The following is a 13,679-nucleotide window of genomic DNA, read 5'->3' as shown; positions in this document are numbered from 1 at the left end:
CGAGCGGCATTATCAACACTAACACCACCGTCTTGCGTTAACCTAAGCCTCATCAATATTCCTGTCGTATCACGGTCCATGGTCCTCAACACGCGTCCACTCGCAAGTTTGGTCTGGAAAACCCAGTATCGCCCTGGTCGCAATACTTTGATATACAGCTCCCGAACCGCCAGCTGTATCGCAGGTTTCTGGCCCTTGGTACGGCTGTGGAATGTGACTATATGCTCTCCGGCGGATCACAATATCCCTGCCATGTAGTCTGCAATGCACTTTGGTTGATTGAGCATGGGTGGAGGAACGATGTTGTGGAAGAGGATGGCTAAAAGTTAGTCGTAGTCGGGTTGTACAGGACTGGAGACTAGACTCGGCCGCATTCGGCAAGGTATTGGGCAAGGTAGGACATGGGTAGGAAACGGGTTGGATGCTACAGTGATGATTCAAGTTACGACCACGAACACTGCCAGGTGATGAGGTTCCACATAGGAACGGTTATGAACTCGGTAGCATCCCTCGTACGAATTGAAGTTGATGGCACAAGTATGGGAGTCAATTAGTCAATGTGAGTGCTGTTGGGGTTCTCAATCGACCTAGTCGAGTATGCATAAGCTGAAATACTTAGCACATGTGTACTTTCGAGCGATGTAGCCGCAGTCACTTGCGGCATCTAAGTATCGAGCATTGTGGCATAGTCATGGCGAGTTGTGGTCGACATAGGACGATTTTAGGAAAACCACGACACATGAGACCCATGAACCGGGAGTCGTAGATGGTACCAATCAAACTGTTAAACACCACTATGCGCCCGAACATGTCTACTCTGCCGCCGCTCTGTGTGCTTGTGGTTCTGCAATGGATCATGGCACCAAGCGGGGAATAGTCTGTCAGTAAACGCGGACTGCTTTGCTGTGGGAGGTTTGTCCGCCTAAGTTTTGTGCCGGGTATGCCTATAATGAGATTCATAACTATTTCCTTTCTGCCTGAACCCAACTAATAAACATTGAGGCATAACGTGATCCACAAGTCATTTTCGCACACAAGTCACTTTCGCACTTTTCTTGGCACCTTCAAGTAATTCAGTAATATCCTATGCATAACCCGCATTTTATCCTTTAAATTACTCAAAATCTTCTTCATTATCAGTTTCTACTTCTATTGAACAAGTCCTTGCATTATGTCCAGTCCCTCCGCAAATACCACAGCGCCTTATACCGGTCTGCCGGCGCTTTACAGGACGACTGCTTTCCCCTTCTTCCTCCTCCATAACCTTGATATCACCCCTCAAGGCCCGTAAAACTTGTGCATCACCTATACTAAGTGCTCATCCATCTTGGATTTGCTTATTTTTCGTCCTACGACGCTTACTTAGTATATGGTTCGTCTCACGAAGCTCTTCGTTCTCCCGACGTAATAATGCATTCTCATGCATCATTGCATGCGTAGCCTTCGTAATCGAGTTAATTGAGTTCAAAATATGCGTCGGCGAGCTGTCTTGATGCCTCTGGACGCTACTTTTAATCAAAGTTGACTGCGATTCGGCTTCGAGGGTGTTGGTAGGCGTCTTAGAAACCTAGACGGAGGGAGGCAATTGGGGGTCGGGTGTCGGTGTTCGTACTACTTTTGCGATATCCAGCGTAGATATGACCCTACCCGGGTTGAAAGGAACAAGTCCAGCTGCTTCGAATCCTGATCTGATGTTTTTTTCGTGAAAAGCACCAATGAAAGCTTCTAAAAACCCAGCTAAGAAATCCTGCTTCTCAATATGGGTTTGATGCCTTCGCATTAAACCCTCCACGAACGCATCGTACAGCCGTTTCAACACACTAAAAGGTACCAAATCCAAAGGCTGAAGCTTGTGGGATGAATGGGAAGGCATACACAATGTAATTACGCCGTGCGCCGCGAGGTAAGTCTCAAAATCCATCGAGTGGTGGCTCTCGTGACCATCCAATATTAAGAGACTTTTCGCACCCTTCCGACGGCTAATAATATGTTGAACAAAGTGTTTTGCCCATTCCACACCAATATTATTAGTAGTCCAACCGTTATGGGAAAGGTCGACCTTCCAGTTGGCCGGTAGGTCGTTACCACGATACCACGAAGCAAGATTGTTACACGCAAAGGTGGTCAAAGATTTGTGAGGTTGTAAAAGCATTACATTCTATCTAGTCCTATGGAGCACGAAGGTTGGACTTAGTCCCGAAGGGCTAAGTCACGTGGTAACCTTGGTGGTCTTGGCAAAGCCCACCAAGGTTGCCTAACAAAGATGAACCTTGCCCGCGAAGATGATGTACGGCGGTACCGCCCAACCTTGCGAATTAATAGCCTGGATCACCGTAACCCATTCCCGACCTCCTTGTGTAGCCTGTCTAGGCCGTCCGTGTCTTTCTGCACTCGTTACAACCATATCGGTTGTGATTATGCCCATTAGGAAGCCCGTCTCGTCAAAGTTGTAGATATCCTCCGGTAGGATACCGTATTTAGTGATTGTGTCCCTAACAAGCTCAAACCACGCGTAATACGCAATAGGACCTTCGCTAAATACCCTCTGGTAATCAATTCGACGGTTTAAACGCGTTCGGAGGTCTTGTCGGCGGTTAACGAAGTTCGTGGTCCAGTTCTTGCCGACGGGGGGCGCGTCGCGTACGCGTCGTAGGATATTCGCCATTTCTTCAACGTATCGAAGCCGAGGAGGAAATGCTCGCGCATCTAGCTCAATTATACGTCGGGCAATCGTATCCTCTTCGGTTTGAGTTAGATTTCGTTTTAACATATTAGCTTCGTGTCGCGTTTGGTCGCCGTCGAATCGATGTCTTTAGTGTACGGTCGCAAACGTTGTAGATACGGCCAAGCTTACGCCATGGAATTTCAGGGTTGCGCTTTTTAGCTTGGATAGCTAGCTGAAGATCGGCTTCTTTGGATTTACGAGGCATGTTGTGGGAGGGAAGAAAAGTGCAAGCTAAGTTAAAAGGTTGAAATATTTGAAAAAGTGCGAAAGTGACTTGTGTGCGAAAATGACTTGTGGATCACGTTATACCTAGATACTATTAAGGTAGTTCTATACTAGTACTACCTATTATTATTAAATACGCCGTAGGCTCGAAGCCCCCGGTACCTCTACAAGTGCTCCCGTATGTCAAACCGTGCCCTAATGGCTGGACTAAATACATACGCTGCTACGTAGGTTCGCTCTATTAGCGACTGCGTTACGTCCACCACAATACTATGTTAGTTCTCACCCTACTAACAAAGTCCCCTGAGAAGATCGATATTATCCGGGCCTAAGCGCTATCCGGCCAGTCCTGAGTAGCCACCTTGTGATAGTCCCGCTGACTACTGGTTTCCCCGTCGCCGTTGCCAGGTCTCTACGTGTATGCAGCGGCCAAGGTGCGATAGTGGCCCGTAGGCGCTCTCTTGATTCTTCCAGCAGGCCGCAAAAGAGGATTACGTGCTCTGCCGTCTCGGGGGCCTCTCCACAGCGGCATAACGGCGAGTACACACCGAAGGCTACTACCTAAAGAAATAGCGTGCGGTAAAGCGAATTATCTTAATAGCCGAACATACGAAGGAGCGCCTTAAATTCTGCTGCCAGCACCGTATATCGGCCCAGATACGGCAGCTTATACGGATAACGTATTTCACCCCCATTCCGACACCCCTGTAAACCTCAACAATAACCACACCGCTATTTACATTATCCTTTTATTTCTCAACCACTTTTGCTTCAATTGACTTTATTCCAAGTATTCGATCTGATCTGCTATCAATGCCTTCATATACGGAAGAAGACCTCGCTGCCGCCGTTCTAGACGTCGCAAATGGTAAATCTGTGCGACGCGCTGGCCTGGATTGGGGTATACCAAGGACTACACTTATCGACAGACTTCAAGGCGCTGAATGAAGTCGCGAGGCCTCTGCTAGCCAGCAGAGACTATCTCCAGTGCAAGAAAAACACTTAGCAGACTGGGTTTTGGTCCAGGAAGCCCTTGGACTAGCCCCAACGCACGCGCAAATCAAGGAGCTCGCGCAGCGCGTCCTAGCCCTCAAAGGTGACCACCAACCACTCGGCAAGAATTGGCTGGAAGCCTTTCTAAAGCGTCACCCAGCACTAAAGACTAAAACGCAACGCCGTATCGACTCTCAGCGTATCAATGGCGCGTCTACCGAGGTAATCCAAGCCTGGTTTGCTTCAAAATTACGTATTTCTGCAATTCAAGCGATTAAGCCGCAATGCAGGTATAATATGGATGAGCATGGCCTTATGGAGGGTCAAGGGGGCTCTGGGCTAGTTGTCGGGAGCGCTAACTTACGCGCAATACACCAGAAACAGCCTGGTTCGAGGGCGTGGACGTCAATTTTGGAATGTGTGGATGCCCTTGGCAATACCTTACCCACCCTGGTTATTTTCAAGGGCAAGGACGTCCAAGATCAGTGGTTCCCTGATAAAAATCTTCAGGACTTCAAGGACTGGCGCTTTAAGGCATCCCCCAAGGGCTGGACGGACGATACGATAGCTATCAAATGGCTTGAAGACGTTTTTATACCCCTTACGCTTCCTCAGAACCCTTCAGACACTCGTTTACTTATTTTGGATGGTCACGGTAGTCACACAACTGATACTTTTATGTCTCTTTGCTATCAAAACAACATATACTTATTATTTTCACCCCCACACTCATCTCATGTCCTTCAGCCCCTCGATGTTGGGGTGTTCTCAGCTATGAAAACGGCATATCGCAAGGAGGTCGGGTTTTTAACCCTATTAACTGATTCAGCACCTATTGGCAAGCGGAATTTTATGCGCTGTTACGCCAGAGCACGCCAGAGGGCCCTAACGGCTCAAAATATCAAGTCTGGTTGGCGTACAAGTGGTCTATGGCCCCTAAATGTCGCTAGGCCCCTTACTAGCCCTCTTCTGCTTGAAAATAGCAACCGCACACGTCACCAAGGTCCAGACATTCTTATTACAACCCAGCAAGTCCAGAAAACGCTCCAGATGCCTTCAGAGGGCAATGTTGTATGGTCAACGCCAAAGAAGAGCGTAGATGTAGAGCGCCAGTTTAGGGAGTTCAGTCGACTCCAACAAACTAACATGACTACACAACGCCAGCTATTTAGAAAGATGAAAAAAGGGTTTGATGAGAAGGATTATCTATTAGTAAGCGCAGAATTACAAATTGAGGGCTTGAAACAGCGATTGGAGCTTATGAAGCCACGGAAAAAAAAGAAGGTGCAAATAAGTCCAAACGCGAAATTCGCAAGGATTGAGGACGTACGGCGGATGAGGGAAGTATCTAATGAAGCTCTTTTTGATGATTCGGGTTCAGAAATATCTAATGTATCTACTGTCGAAAGCGATTGTATAGTTGTTCAGAATTGAATTTGTGGTGGTTGTTTGAAATTGCAGTGTTATTCGTGGTGTTTTGTTTTATAGGGTGTCGGAATGGGGGTGAAATACGTTACTCTTCACGGACGAGTGTACCGTCCAGAATTCGCCGGACTCTCTAGGCTAATAGGTCTTGGCCACTAAAGTCCTTATATTGGCTCCCGGATAGAAGCAGCGTTTTGACGAATAGGCGGCCGCTCCTTCTGCACGCTCCCTATGACACTTGCCCGCCGCAGTTAGTTTTGCCCAGCTCGCCCGATTCGATATCGGCTATACTGAACCCTCGCATGAGACGGTTCGCGCATAGACGGGGATTCCAAGGTGCCCCGTGGCGCCCTGCTGGGCCACCACTACCAAGTTCTGAGTCATCTCTACGTTAGCTAAAGCTGGGCGTGAGCTGCGTGTTGTTTGTAAAAACAAATGGTACACGGGTTCATGTAGGATAGATCGGGCAGCGCCATGATTACTAGGGCACGGTGGAAAAGCACAAGTTGAACATCTACTAATAAAGTGAACTTTTCTTTTAGCTCAACTACTCCACGATTAGTAACAGGGTAGTTGAATAAATTCCAACTTAAGTAAGACATCTACCTTCCATCTACCCGTACATAGTTGGATTTGAAGTAATGCCTTTCCCAACCTTATCCCACCATTTCCACACTCGCGACTCAATTTCCTTAGTATGCACTTTCTTCCTGATCTCAGGGTCATCGTCTGCATCGTTGTGACTGGCATAACCAACAATGTCATTCCATTCAAGGAGGATCTGCTCCTCAAGACGAACGCGCCAGTCCCTATGCGCTTTGAGACAGCGCTGTACGGTCGCATCATCGCATCTAGTCATGTTAACTCGGCGATCGTCGGCCATGGCGAGGTTTTCGAACTTGATATGATGGGTCTGAAGGTGTCGAGTTGCCCATGTTCCATACGGCACTCGCTTGATTGGCATTGCCCGGGGTCTTGATTTGGAGGAGGCCAAAATTCTCTTGAGAAAATGAACCCTGTGTTTTATCGAGTTCGCAAGTCCGTGCTCGACTGCCTGACTGAGAGCAGTGGTAGTGATGTCTATCCCGCTTTCCTCAGCCTGCTGCACCCCTTCACATTCTACAACACCACGACAAAAGCCAGCCCAATTCCCGAAACACCTCTTGCTCACACAGGTCCACGGAGCCAAGAATTGAAAACAGTGCGGCTGCCCCATATAACCGTCGAAAACGACGACATTGGTATCATCAGCTTGATATACCCGTCTAGCCCATACGGAAATCTCATCTTGTAGCGCCTCCCACCCCACGGCCACGTAGACAGGTGGACAAGAACGCCAGCACTCTTTGGGCGCGGCCACCGGGCTGACGAGAGGATGGATGACGGAGACTGCGTTACAATAAGTTTCCACACGCGGCGGGTTGGATGGCCACAAGTCATCAGCGGGGAATAATGGTGAAGGCCAATTTCCTGGGGGTGTGATAATATCGTACTCGCAGTTCCTTGTCACGCTGGGCAGCGACCTCGCAACATCGAGGTACGGGTGCAGGGTCGCAAGGCCGGCCGGTAGGGCAAGAGGAACGACCTTGCCGTTGAAGCGGAGGTGGGTCAGGTCGAGTTTATTCTTGAGCGTGAGTAGCAGGAGCGTCAGTGATGTGGCTAGCGCGGCGCCGGACGAGTCACCAGCCAAGACAATACGAGATGCCGGTATAGGGGAATGGTATGCGGAAGGGGAGGGAGAAAGGAGATATAGGTAGGCCACCAAACAATCCGACAGAGAGGCTGGAAAGGGGTGTTCTGGGGCCATGCGGAAGCGGATGCTGAAGCAGCGGGAGCGTGACAAGTAGGCAAGGCGGGTAGTGAAGAGACGGTGGGTGGAAGGGTCCATCAGACTAATTAGTATCTTGTTAATATTTTGACAAACCAAGTCAAATGAATGAAATGATGACTTACACGAAGGCACCCCCATGAAAGTACAATACGGTTGGTCCATCGTTACCGACGTCCTCCATCATTTTGTTGTACTGCTCTCGTTCCGAAATATTCGGTCTTGCACTCCACCACCGTGCATTCGACCTAAACGCATTCCATTCCGCCTCTACATCGACAAGCTCGGGCTCAGTGAAGGTCTCTCTCCCATCCCCAAGTACCTTGATAGCGGCCCTTACTGCTTCCATTATACCCATGACTTTACCATCCTTGACACACAAAGTCGCACTCCTCGCCCCATTTGGTTCCAGCAGAAGGTTTTCGTCAGTAGGTCTTGGCAGAGTCACCTTGGAAACCCATATAGGACCTCGAATGGGGAGATCGAATCTTGTCTGTCGCTGAGAACGAGCGATGCATGCTGGTGTACCGAGGATTGGTCTGGTGATTGCAACAAGAATTTGAGTCAAGGTGTCCTGGAGTGGTGACGTCGTGGATAGATGCAAGAGTGCTAAGAATGCAACGCAGATTATATTGGGAATTTGAGGTATTATCACTCGGGCCAATGCCAGGGGTGACACATCCATAATTATTATGATTAAACAGGAAACGAAGTTGTCTTACTAACGACGGCGACCTCGCTTTTAAAGAGAGCAGCCCAGAAGCTGGGGGCTCTTTAGTAACAGTAAGCTACTGCACAGACCATCTGTAATCTAGTGAATACTCCTTTATCAGAGGGCTTCTAAATGCAAGACACAGGCTACCTGACTTTATCCGCCGAACAACAGGTTTCAAAAGCCAAGGTCTCATAGTAGGGTTAGGGTAGGGTTAGGGTAAGTGAAGGCAGGTCGAGTTTTACCGACATTGGTAACTGCATGTAATGATTTCACAATGTTCACATGCACACACACTGGGAACATGTGGATTACAACCAAGGCAGGCATACTTGAGAGTTATCGTTGTATAGACTTGCGTGGAATGAATGTGCACCTTGTCAACTCTGTTCATAACTGCGCCATAAATTGTTAAAGCAGGCAGTCATAATCCACATTGGAGCAAACACATCAAAATCTCATCAGACATCACGACCTCATCGACCCCATCCAGTGCTACGATTTGGCCTTTCGCCAACCACGCAGCAGCCAGATATACACTAACTCGGATCATCAAGTCAATACCCGTTATTTCATCACCAGCCCGCGCAGCAATCACAAATTCGCCGCGCCTTCACCATGACGTCCCAACCCCATTCCCCTCAAATCACGGCCATCACGGATCTGCCCGTCTCCCAAGCCAAATGGGCTACCCTCAAGAAAATTGACTACGTGGACCAATCCGGTACATCGCGCTCATGGGAGATGGCAGCGCGCAAGACACGCGGCAAGGCGGGCGTCGACGCCGTCGCCATCGGCAACATCATCCTGCACCCCTCCAGACCGCCCTGCACCGTGCTGGTGATCCAGTACCGCCCGCCTCTCGATGCCTACACGGTTGAGTGGCCGGCTGGTCTCATTGATGCAGATGAGACCCCCGATCAGGCTGCAATACGGGAGTTAAAGGAGGAAACGGGCTACGAGACGGCTAAGGTGCTCGACGTGAGCCCCACCGTGGCCGCAGACCCGGGGTTAACCAATGCCAACATGCAATTGGTCATGGTGGAGGTACACCTGAAGGAAGGAGATGCCCCGCCAGAGCAGAGATTGGACGATGGAGAAAACATTGAGAGGGTGGTGGTACCGCTCGCCGACATGTATGCCAAACTGATTGAGTACTTGAAGAAGGAACGCTACGTGGTCGCTGCCAAGCTGTGGCATTGGGCTGCAGGTTTGGAGTTTGCGAGAACGCAGAAGTACATATGAGGAGATACAAAGAATGCTACTGGATATTGTTATCCGTGATAATACTCTTTGCCAACCACGACCGCCAGCCTTGGTCCTTTAGTATGCTTCTCACCCTTGCCTCCAGCCATTCCGTGTTTCCCCAGAAGCCCCAGCTCGCCTGGAACCTCAGCCAGTCTACCAAGGCACTCTCCCAATGATGAACAAATACGTCCCAATCATATGACCTTTGGTCCACACTTTGCAGCCTGGCGTGGTATTCTTGAAGCAATGCCATCTCTGCAGGGCTAATGTCCAACTCTCGTGCCCGTTCATTAGTCAACATGCTCAATGGTACGGAGCAAGTAAACAACTTGGCGAGATCACATACCCCGAGTCCCAATCCGGTATACTGGAAATCATAGAACGCCACTTGGTCCTCTTCGATGTTGGTGAAGAGGTTCTCAGACTTGACATCACCATGAATCAGCGTTTCGTACCGTGAAAGCGGACCGCCTGCGATCTCTGAGGGGGCAAGAATCCTGGCGACCATCTCGGCAGTGGATAAGCCGCCCTGTATAGGTCTGCATAGTGCCTCTGACCACTCCGATGCGGCATCTGCCGCAAGACTATCGTACTCGTTTCGCCTTGTGGCAAGGTAGGTGTAGCCTCCGTTCAACCACACGGCCCTGTCGGGCCTGTTTTCATCACTTCCTCTCGCCTCGACGAGTGGTGGCCGCACAAGCCTGCTTCTGTCCAAGTCGCCAACCCTAGTCCAGAAAAAGCCGTGAAACTGGCCGAGCCAAGCCAGCGCTGCATGAACTTGAATTTCTGTCAACGAGTTTCTCTTCCCACTCGCTATGGGGAAGTCATGGCGTAAATCACTTATAATCATCGCGGTGATACTGGTTCCATCTGGATGATGCTCGTTGACGGTAGCCAGACACTGGGCGACGGGCACAGTCCGTGGCAGCTTTGGTGCCAGATGACTGTAGAAGTACTGTTCGACTTAATAACTGAGAACCTTGCGGCTGTGACCCTCATCATCTGCCTTGAGTGGTGGTGGCGTTATCAGTTTAAGTATGAGGGAGTGTGCCTCGAAGGTTTCCTTGTGGCTGGCGGTGAGGTGGCAGATGTAACCGTAACCGGCCCATAACGACTGGAGTATTGTATAGGAGACGAGCTGCAGGTCATATATGGCTAGGAGGGCTGTGGATATGTCGCCGATGGATGGCTGCGGCATCATTGGAGGTTTCGAAGATACATGTGTCCGAGCTGCTTCTATTAGTACCAACGAGGCAATAAGCAACGTCTGCAGCGGGGGCGTTCGTAGGCTGTTTCTACCCAGATTGAAAAGATACAATTGGATATAGGAGTGTATACCACGAAAGGTATTTATATTTAAATCTGTTTAAATCTGGAATATAAGGAAGCATGACTTGGGTGTGTTGTATACTAAATAAACCCTGATAGAGACCAAATTGAAGGTGACACGTGTGGCAACAATTACTTCGGCCCGAACTGATCCGATTCGCTTGTGTAGTGCCCGAGTATCAGCCGTACCATCCCTATTTCATGACGGGCTACTGTGAATACTTCATGCCCACATGGTGCACTATTACCCCCATGATTTCAAACACCCCGAATTCGAACAATGGATTTCTCATGCTGATTTCCACCAACCCAAATTAATTATGCAATGTCTCTCACAACGGCGCCCACCCGCAGCTACTCAAAGTCTCAGATTTCTCTCCCGATTTGCCTGAGAACCTCTCGAACCACCACCTCGAACATGGTATTGACATTATCTCCCGTCTTGGCACTTGTCTCAAAGAACGGCACGGGCAGAAGCAGAGTCCGAGCAGCCTCTTGTCCCTCTTTCTTGGTCACCTGCCTTCGAGCTGTCGTGGTCGTGGCCGAGGCCCAGGAAGCCGAGTCACATGTGCCCACTTCTCTGGTAGCATCGACCTGATGTATCTCGGGATCTTCTGGCATGCTTTCGGTGATGGGACTTCCTGACTGGACCCATGAATCCACCTTGAAAGACCTCGACGGTCGTTTCATTTGCCGCGGTCCTGTCAGCTGTGTCCGGCGAACAAACAACGTAGACGACTTGTCTGAAGTTGCTGTTGACGAGATGACGGAAGGGTTTGAACCAGAGGCACTGGCATCAGAGGGGATCTGCATTGACTCAGAGCCGCTGATGGAGCTTGGCGACAACGGAACCTCGAGCTCACTACCCAGCAGTAATTTACGTCCCAGCCGTATCATCTTTTCTTGTTCGCGCAACTTCCTTCGCATCGTTCGATTATTTGACTGCTTATACTCTAGGCTCGTGTCGATATCACTCTTGTTGCCCACAATTCCCACCACAATTTCACCCTGCGCTTTGCGGCCCAATGCCTGCACCCAGCCTGGGATGGTCATCCGCTTGAGCAAGGTACTGCTTGGCTTTCGCGCCTCAAGTATGATCTCGTTGTGTAAGTACGCAACTGTCTCGAAGGATTCACGATTTGCAATGTCGTAGATGAGGAGTACAGCATCGAAATCCCGCTTCATCAGGATTCTTAACCGCTCCTTGGGAGATTGCACTCGAGGGTAGTTGATCACCTCAACGAGAAACGTGTTGTTCCGCCTCTCGCGCTCACACTTGGCGCAACACAGCGTCTGGTTGAACAGTGGGGGCCCCGTCGACTGTCGGGACAAAAGGCTTAGTGATGACGGCGGATTGTTGAGGTCTAAGTGCAGTGACAGCCTCTTGAAGTTATCGGACGCATGCTGTGTCTGGGCTACTTCTCCAGCATACCAGCAGGGGGAGCATGGCAGCGTGATGCATCTTCGACTCGACAGTGTCAGAGATGTGTCATATTCTGGAGGGTATTTCCCCGTCGTAAACTATGGCATATTTAGCGTCTTGGTCTTGTACAAAAACACGATGCATACTCGAGATTCGAGGGCGCTCTTACCCACACCTGCCGCCCCCAACATGAGAATCCTGATCGTCGGATTCGGCTTAGGACCGGGTTTATTCATCGTCCTGCACTACTTATCGGTTCCGACGGGTGTAGGGCATGAATATAGAGCCTGCTTCATGTCGTCTTTGATGAATATGACACTGCATCGTTTGGACTCATTACTTCCATCGCTCGACGCAATACTGTACACCATTTTAGGCTACTTTCTAGTATTTATTTACTAACCTACTTGTCGCACAGACGACCACTAGCGGTCATGCAACTCGGCGCTAGCTCGAGCGTAAAAGCTTGCTGTGGTGAGTGACGGCGAACGAACAACGTATCGTGCCTAGTTTGAGTTTACTTCCCGTATCGGAACACCAGACGATATTCCACTTATCAGAGGCCAACTGGCCCAATTCTCGCACGCACGCAGTGATTTGGTGAACCAACACTGAACTTGATCATACGTTGGGGATTCAGATTGACACGTATGCCATGACCGCTAGACATTTCACACGCCTCTGGAATGTAACGTGGCAGTTCAGATTTCTCCCCCCCCCCCCCCCCCGGCTCTTGAACAAGACAAAAAACATATACGTATGATCGAGACTTTTGTCGAAGGAAGAAGACGATGAATCAACGTGAGTAGTGGGTACAAGAGCCGGGTGCACTCTGCTGGGGAACTGATGGAGGAGTTTTGTATGGAACTAAGTCTAGTTCTTCATTGGTAAAGTGATCAAATATGCCAGCCTGGAAACATATAAGTCACTCAAAGCTTTAAAATTATCCAGCAAAAACCTGGTTGTCAGTGGTGAGGCACCACATGATTAAATACTGCGCAGGGTTACACCGTTGTACACAAAATGGTATCGATCATGGCTGGCTTATCCGTGCTTCCATACCCAGCCCCGCTATATATATAGTTATGATTGCTTGAAAGGATCAAAGTGGTCTAACCAAATGCAGGAACATTGCCGCGTCTTTCAGAAAAAAATAATCCAATATCTTGTGTAAAGTTTGCAATGGTCACATTTGTGGAGAGATGAATGCCTTCGACCCGACAGCATAATACGAATGTATGCCTTCAACCAATATAAATGCCTGCCGTTACATCTAATTGACGTAGTACGTGGCATATTTCAGTTTTATAAGTGCATTACGTGCAGCTATTAACTATTTAGTTCCAACGTGACGGTCATAGTCCGACATTTATGACTTCAATTACCTAAGAAATACGTGGATACTATCGGGGTACTTCTTTGCTCTCTGTCACCATTGGTAATTAACTTCCAGGCCGGATATGCCCGGGAAGAAAAGGTTGAGATAATCTCGTACTTCAAACCTACTCCGTATAGCCAAGCTTACCGAGGGCATGGTATGCAATCTAATTTTCCTTGGTGTTGTCTCCAGCTGGGCACGAGCCCGCGTAATGGGTCCGATACAATGAACTGGAAGCCGTTTATCCTGGAGACGGCGATTTCGATAATGTTATCATGCAGTTGTGTCCGAAGCGGAAATGGAGCAAACTCGATAGTCGGCCGTATAGAGATAACCCCATCTCTCCTTGTGATTCCAACTATGCCGATGAAGCGAGATCCCCGTAACTCAAAT

The 13,679-nt window shown here is 49.2% G+C and overlaps 4 protein-coding genes across 4 annotated transcripts; 1 reads left to right on the top strand and 3 right to left on the bottom strand.

The window, feature by feature from the left end:
• Window positions 1-5,956: 5,956 nt before the first annotated feature.
• Window positions 5,957-7,910, bottom strand: BCR38DRAFT_101241 (alpha/beta hydrolase fold-domain-containing protein). Its single transcript, XM_040853293.1, has 2 exons — window positions 7,322-7,910; window positions 5,957-7,260 (listed from the first exon to the last, which is right to left on the bottom strand). Exons 1-2 carry the CDS (start codon window positions 7,879-7,881, stop codon window positions 5,982-5,984), a joined length of 1,839 nt encoding a protein of 612 aa, XP_040720126.1. The 5' UTR covers window positions 7,882-7,910; the 3' UTR covers window positions 5,957-5,981.
• A 290-nt stretch (window positions 7,911-8,200) lies between these two features.
• BCR38DRAFT_421252 (ADP-ribose pyrophosphatase) lies at window positions 8,201-9,179 on the top strand. The gene has a single exon (XM_040859432.1). It carries the CDS (start codon window positions 8,527-8,529, stop codon window positions 9,151-9,153), a length of 627 nt encoding a protein of 208 aa, XP_040720125.1. The 5' UTR covers window positions 8,201-8,526; the 3' UTR covers window positions 9,154-9,179.
• On the bottom strand, window positions 9,170-10,565 carry BCR38DRAFT_503349 (uncharacterized protein; the record flags this gene model as incomplete). Its single annotated transcript, XM_040864875.1, has 2 exons — window positions 10,136-10,565; window positions 9,170-10,084 (listed from the first exon to the last, which is right to left on the bottom strand). The coding sequence occupies exons 1-2, from the start codon at window positions 10,355-10,357 to the stop codon at window positions 9,170-9,172; spliced, it is 1,137 nt and encodes a 378-aa protein (XP_040720124.1). The 5' UTR covers window positions 10,358-10,565.
• A 157-nt stretch (window positions 10,566-10,722) lies between these two features.
• BCR38DRAFT_521010 (P-loop containing nucleoside triphosphate hydrolase protein) lies at window positions 10,723-12,144 on the bottom strand (the record flags this gene model as incomplete). The annotated part of the gene is made up of 2 exons (XM_040865176.1): window positions 10,723-12,006; window positions 12,055-12,144. 2 exons carry the CDS (start codon window positions 12,142-12,144, stop codon window positions 10,852-10,854), a joined length of 1,245 nt encoding a protein of 414 aa, XP_040720123.1. The 3' UTR covers window positions 10,723-10,851.
• Between the last annotated feature and the right edge of the window lie 1,535 nt (window positions 12,145-13,679).

Source organism: Pseudomassariella vexata, assembly GCF_002105095.1.
Source record: "Pseudomassariella vexata strain CBS 129021 chromosome Unknown BCR38scaffold_2, whole genome shotgun sequence".
Classification (NCBI taxonomy): Eukaryota; Fungi; Ascomycota; class Sordariomycetes; order Amphisphaeriales; family Pseudomassariaceae; genus Pseudomassariella; species Pseudomassariella vexata.
This window is presented reverse-complemented; position numbering and strand designations above follow the sequence as displayed.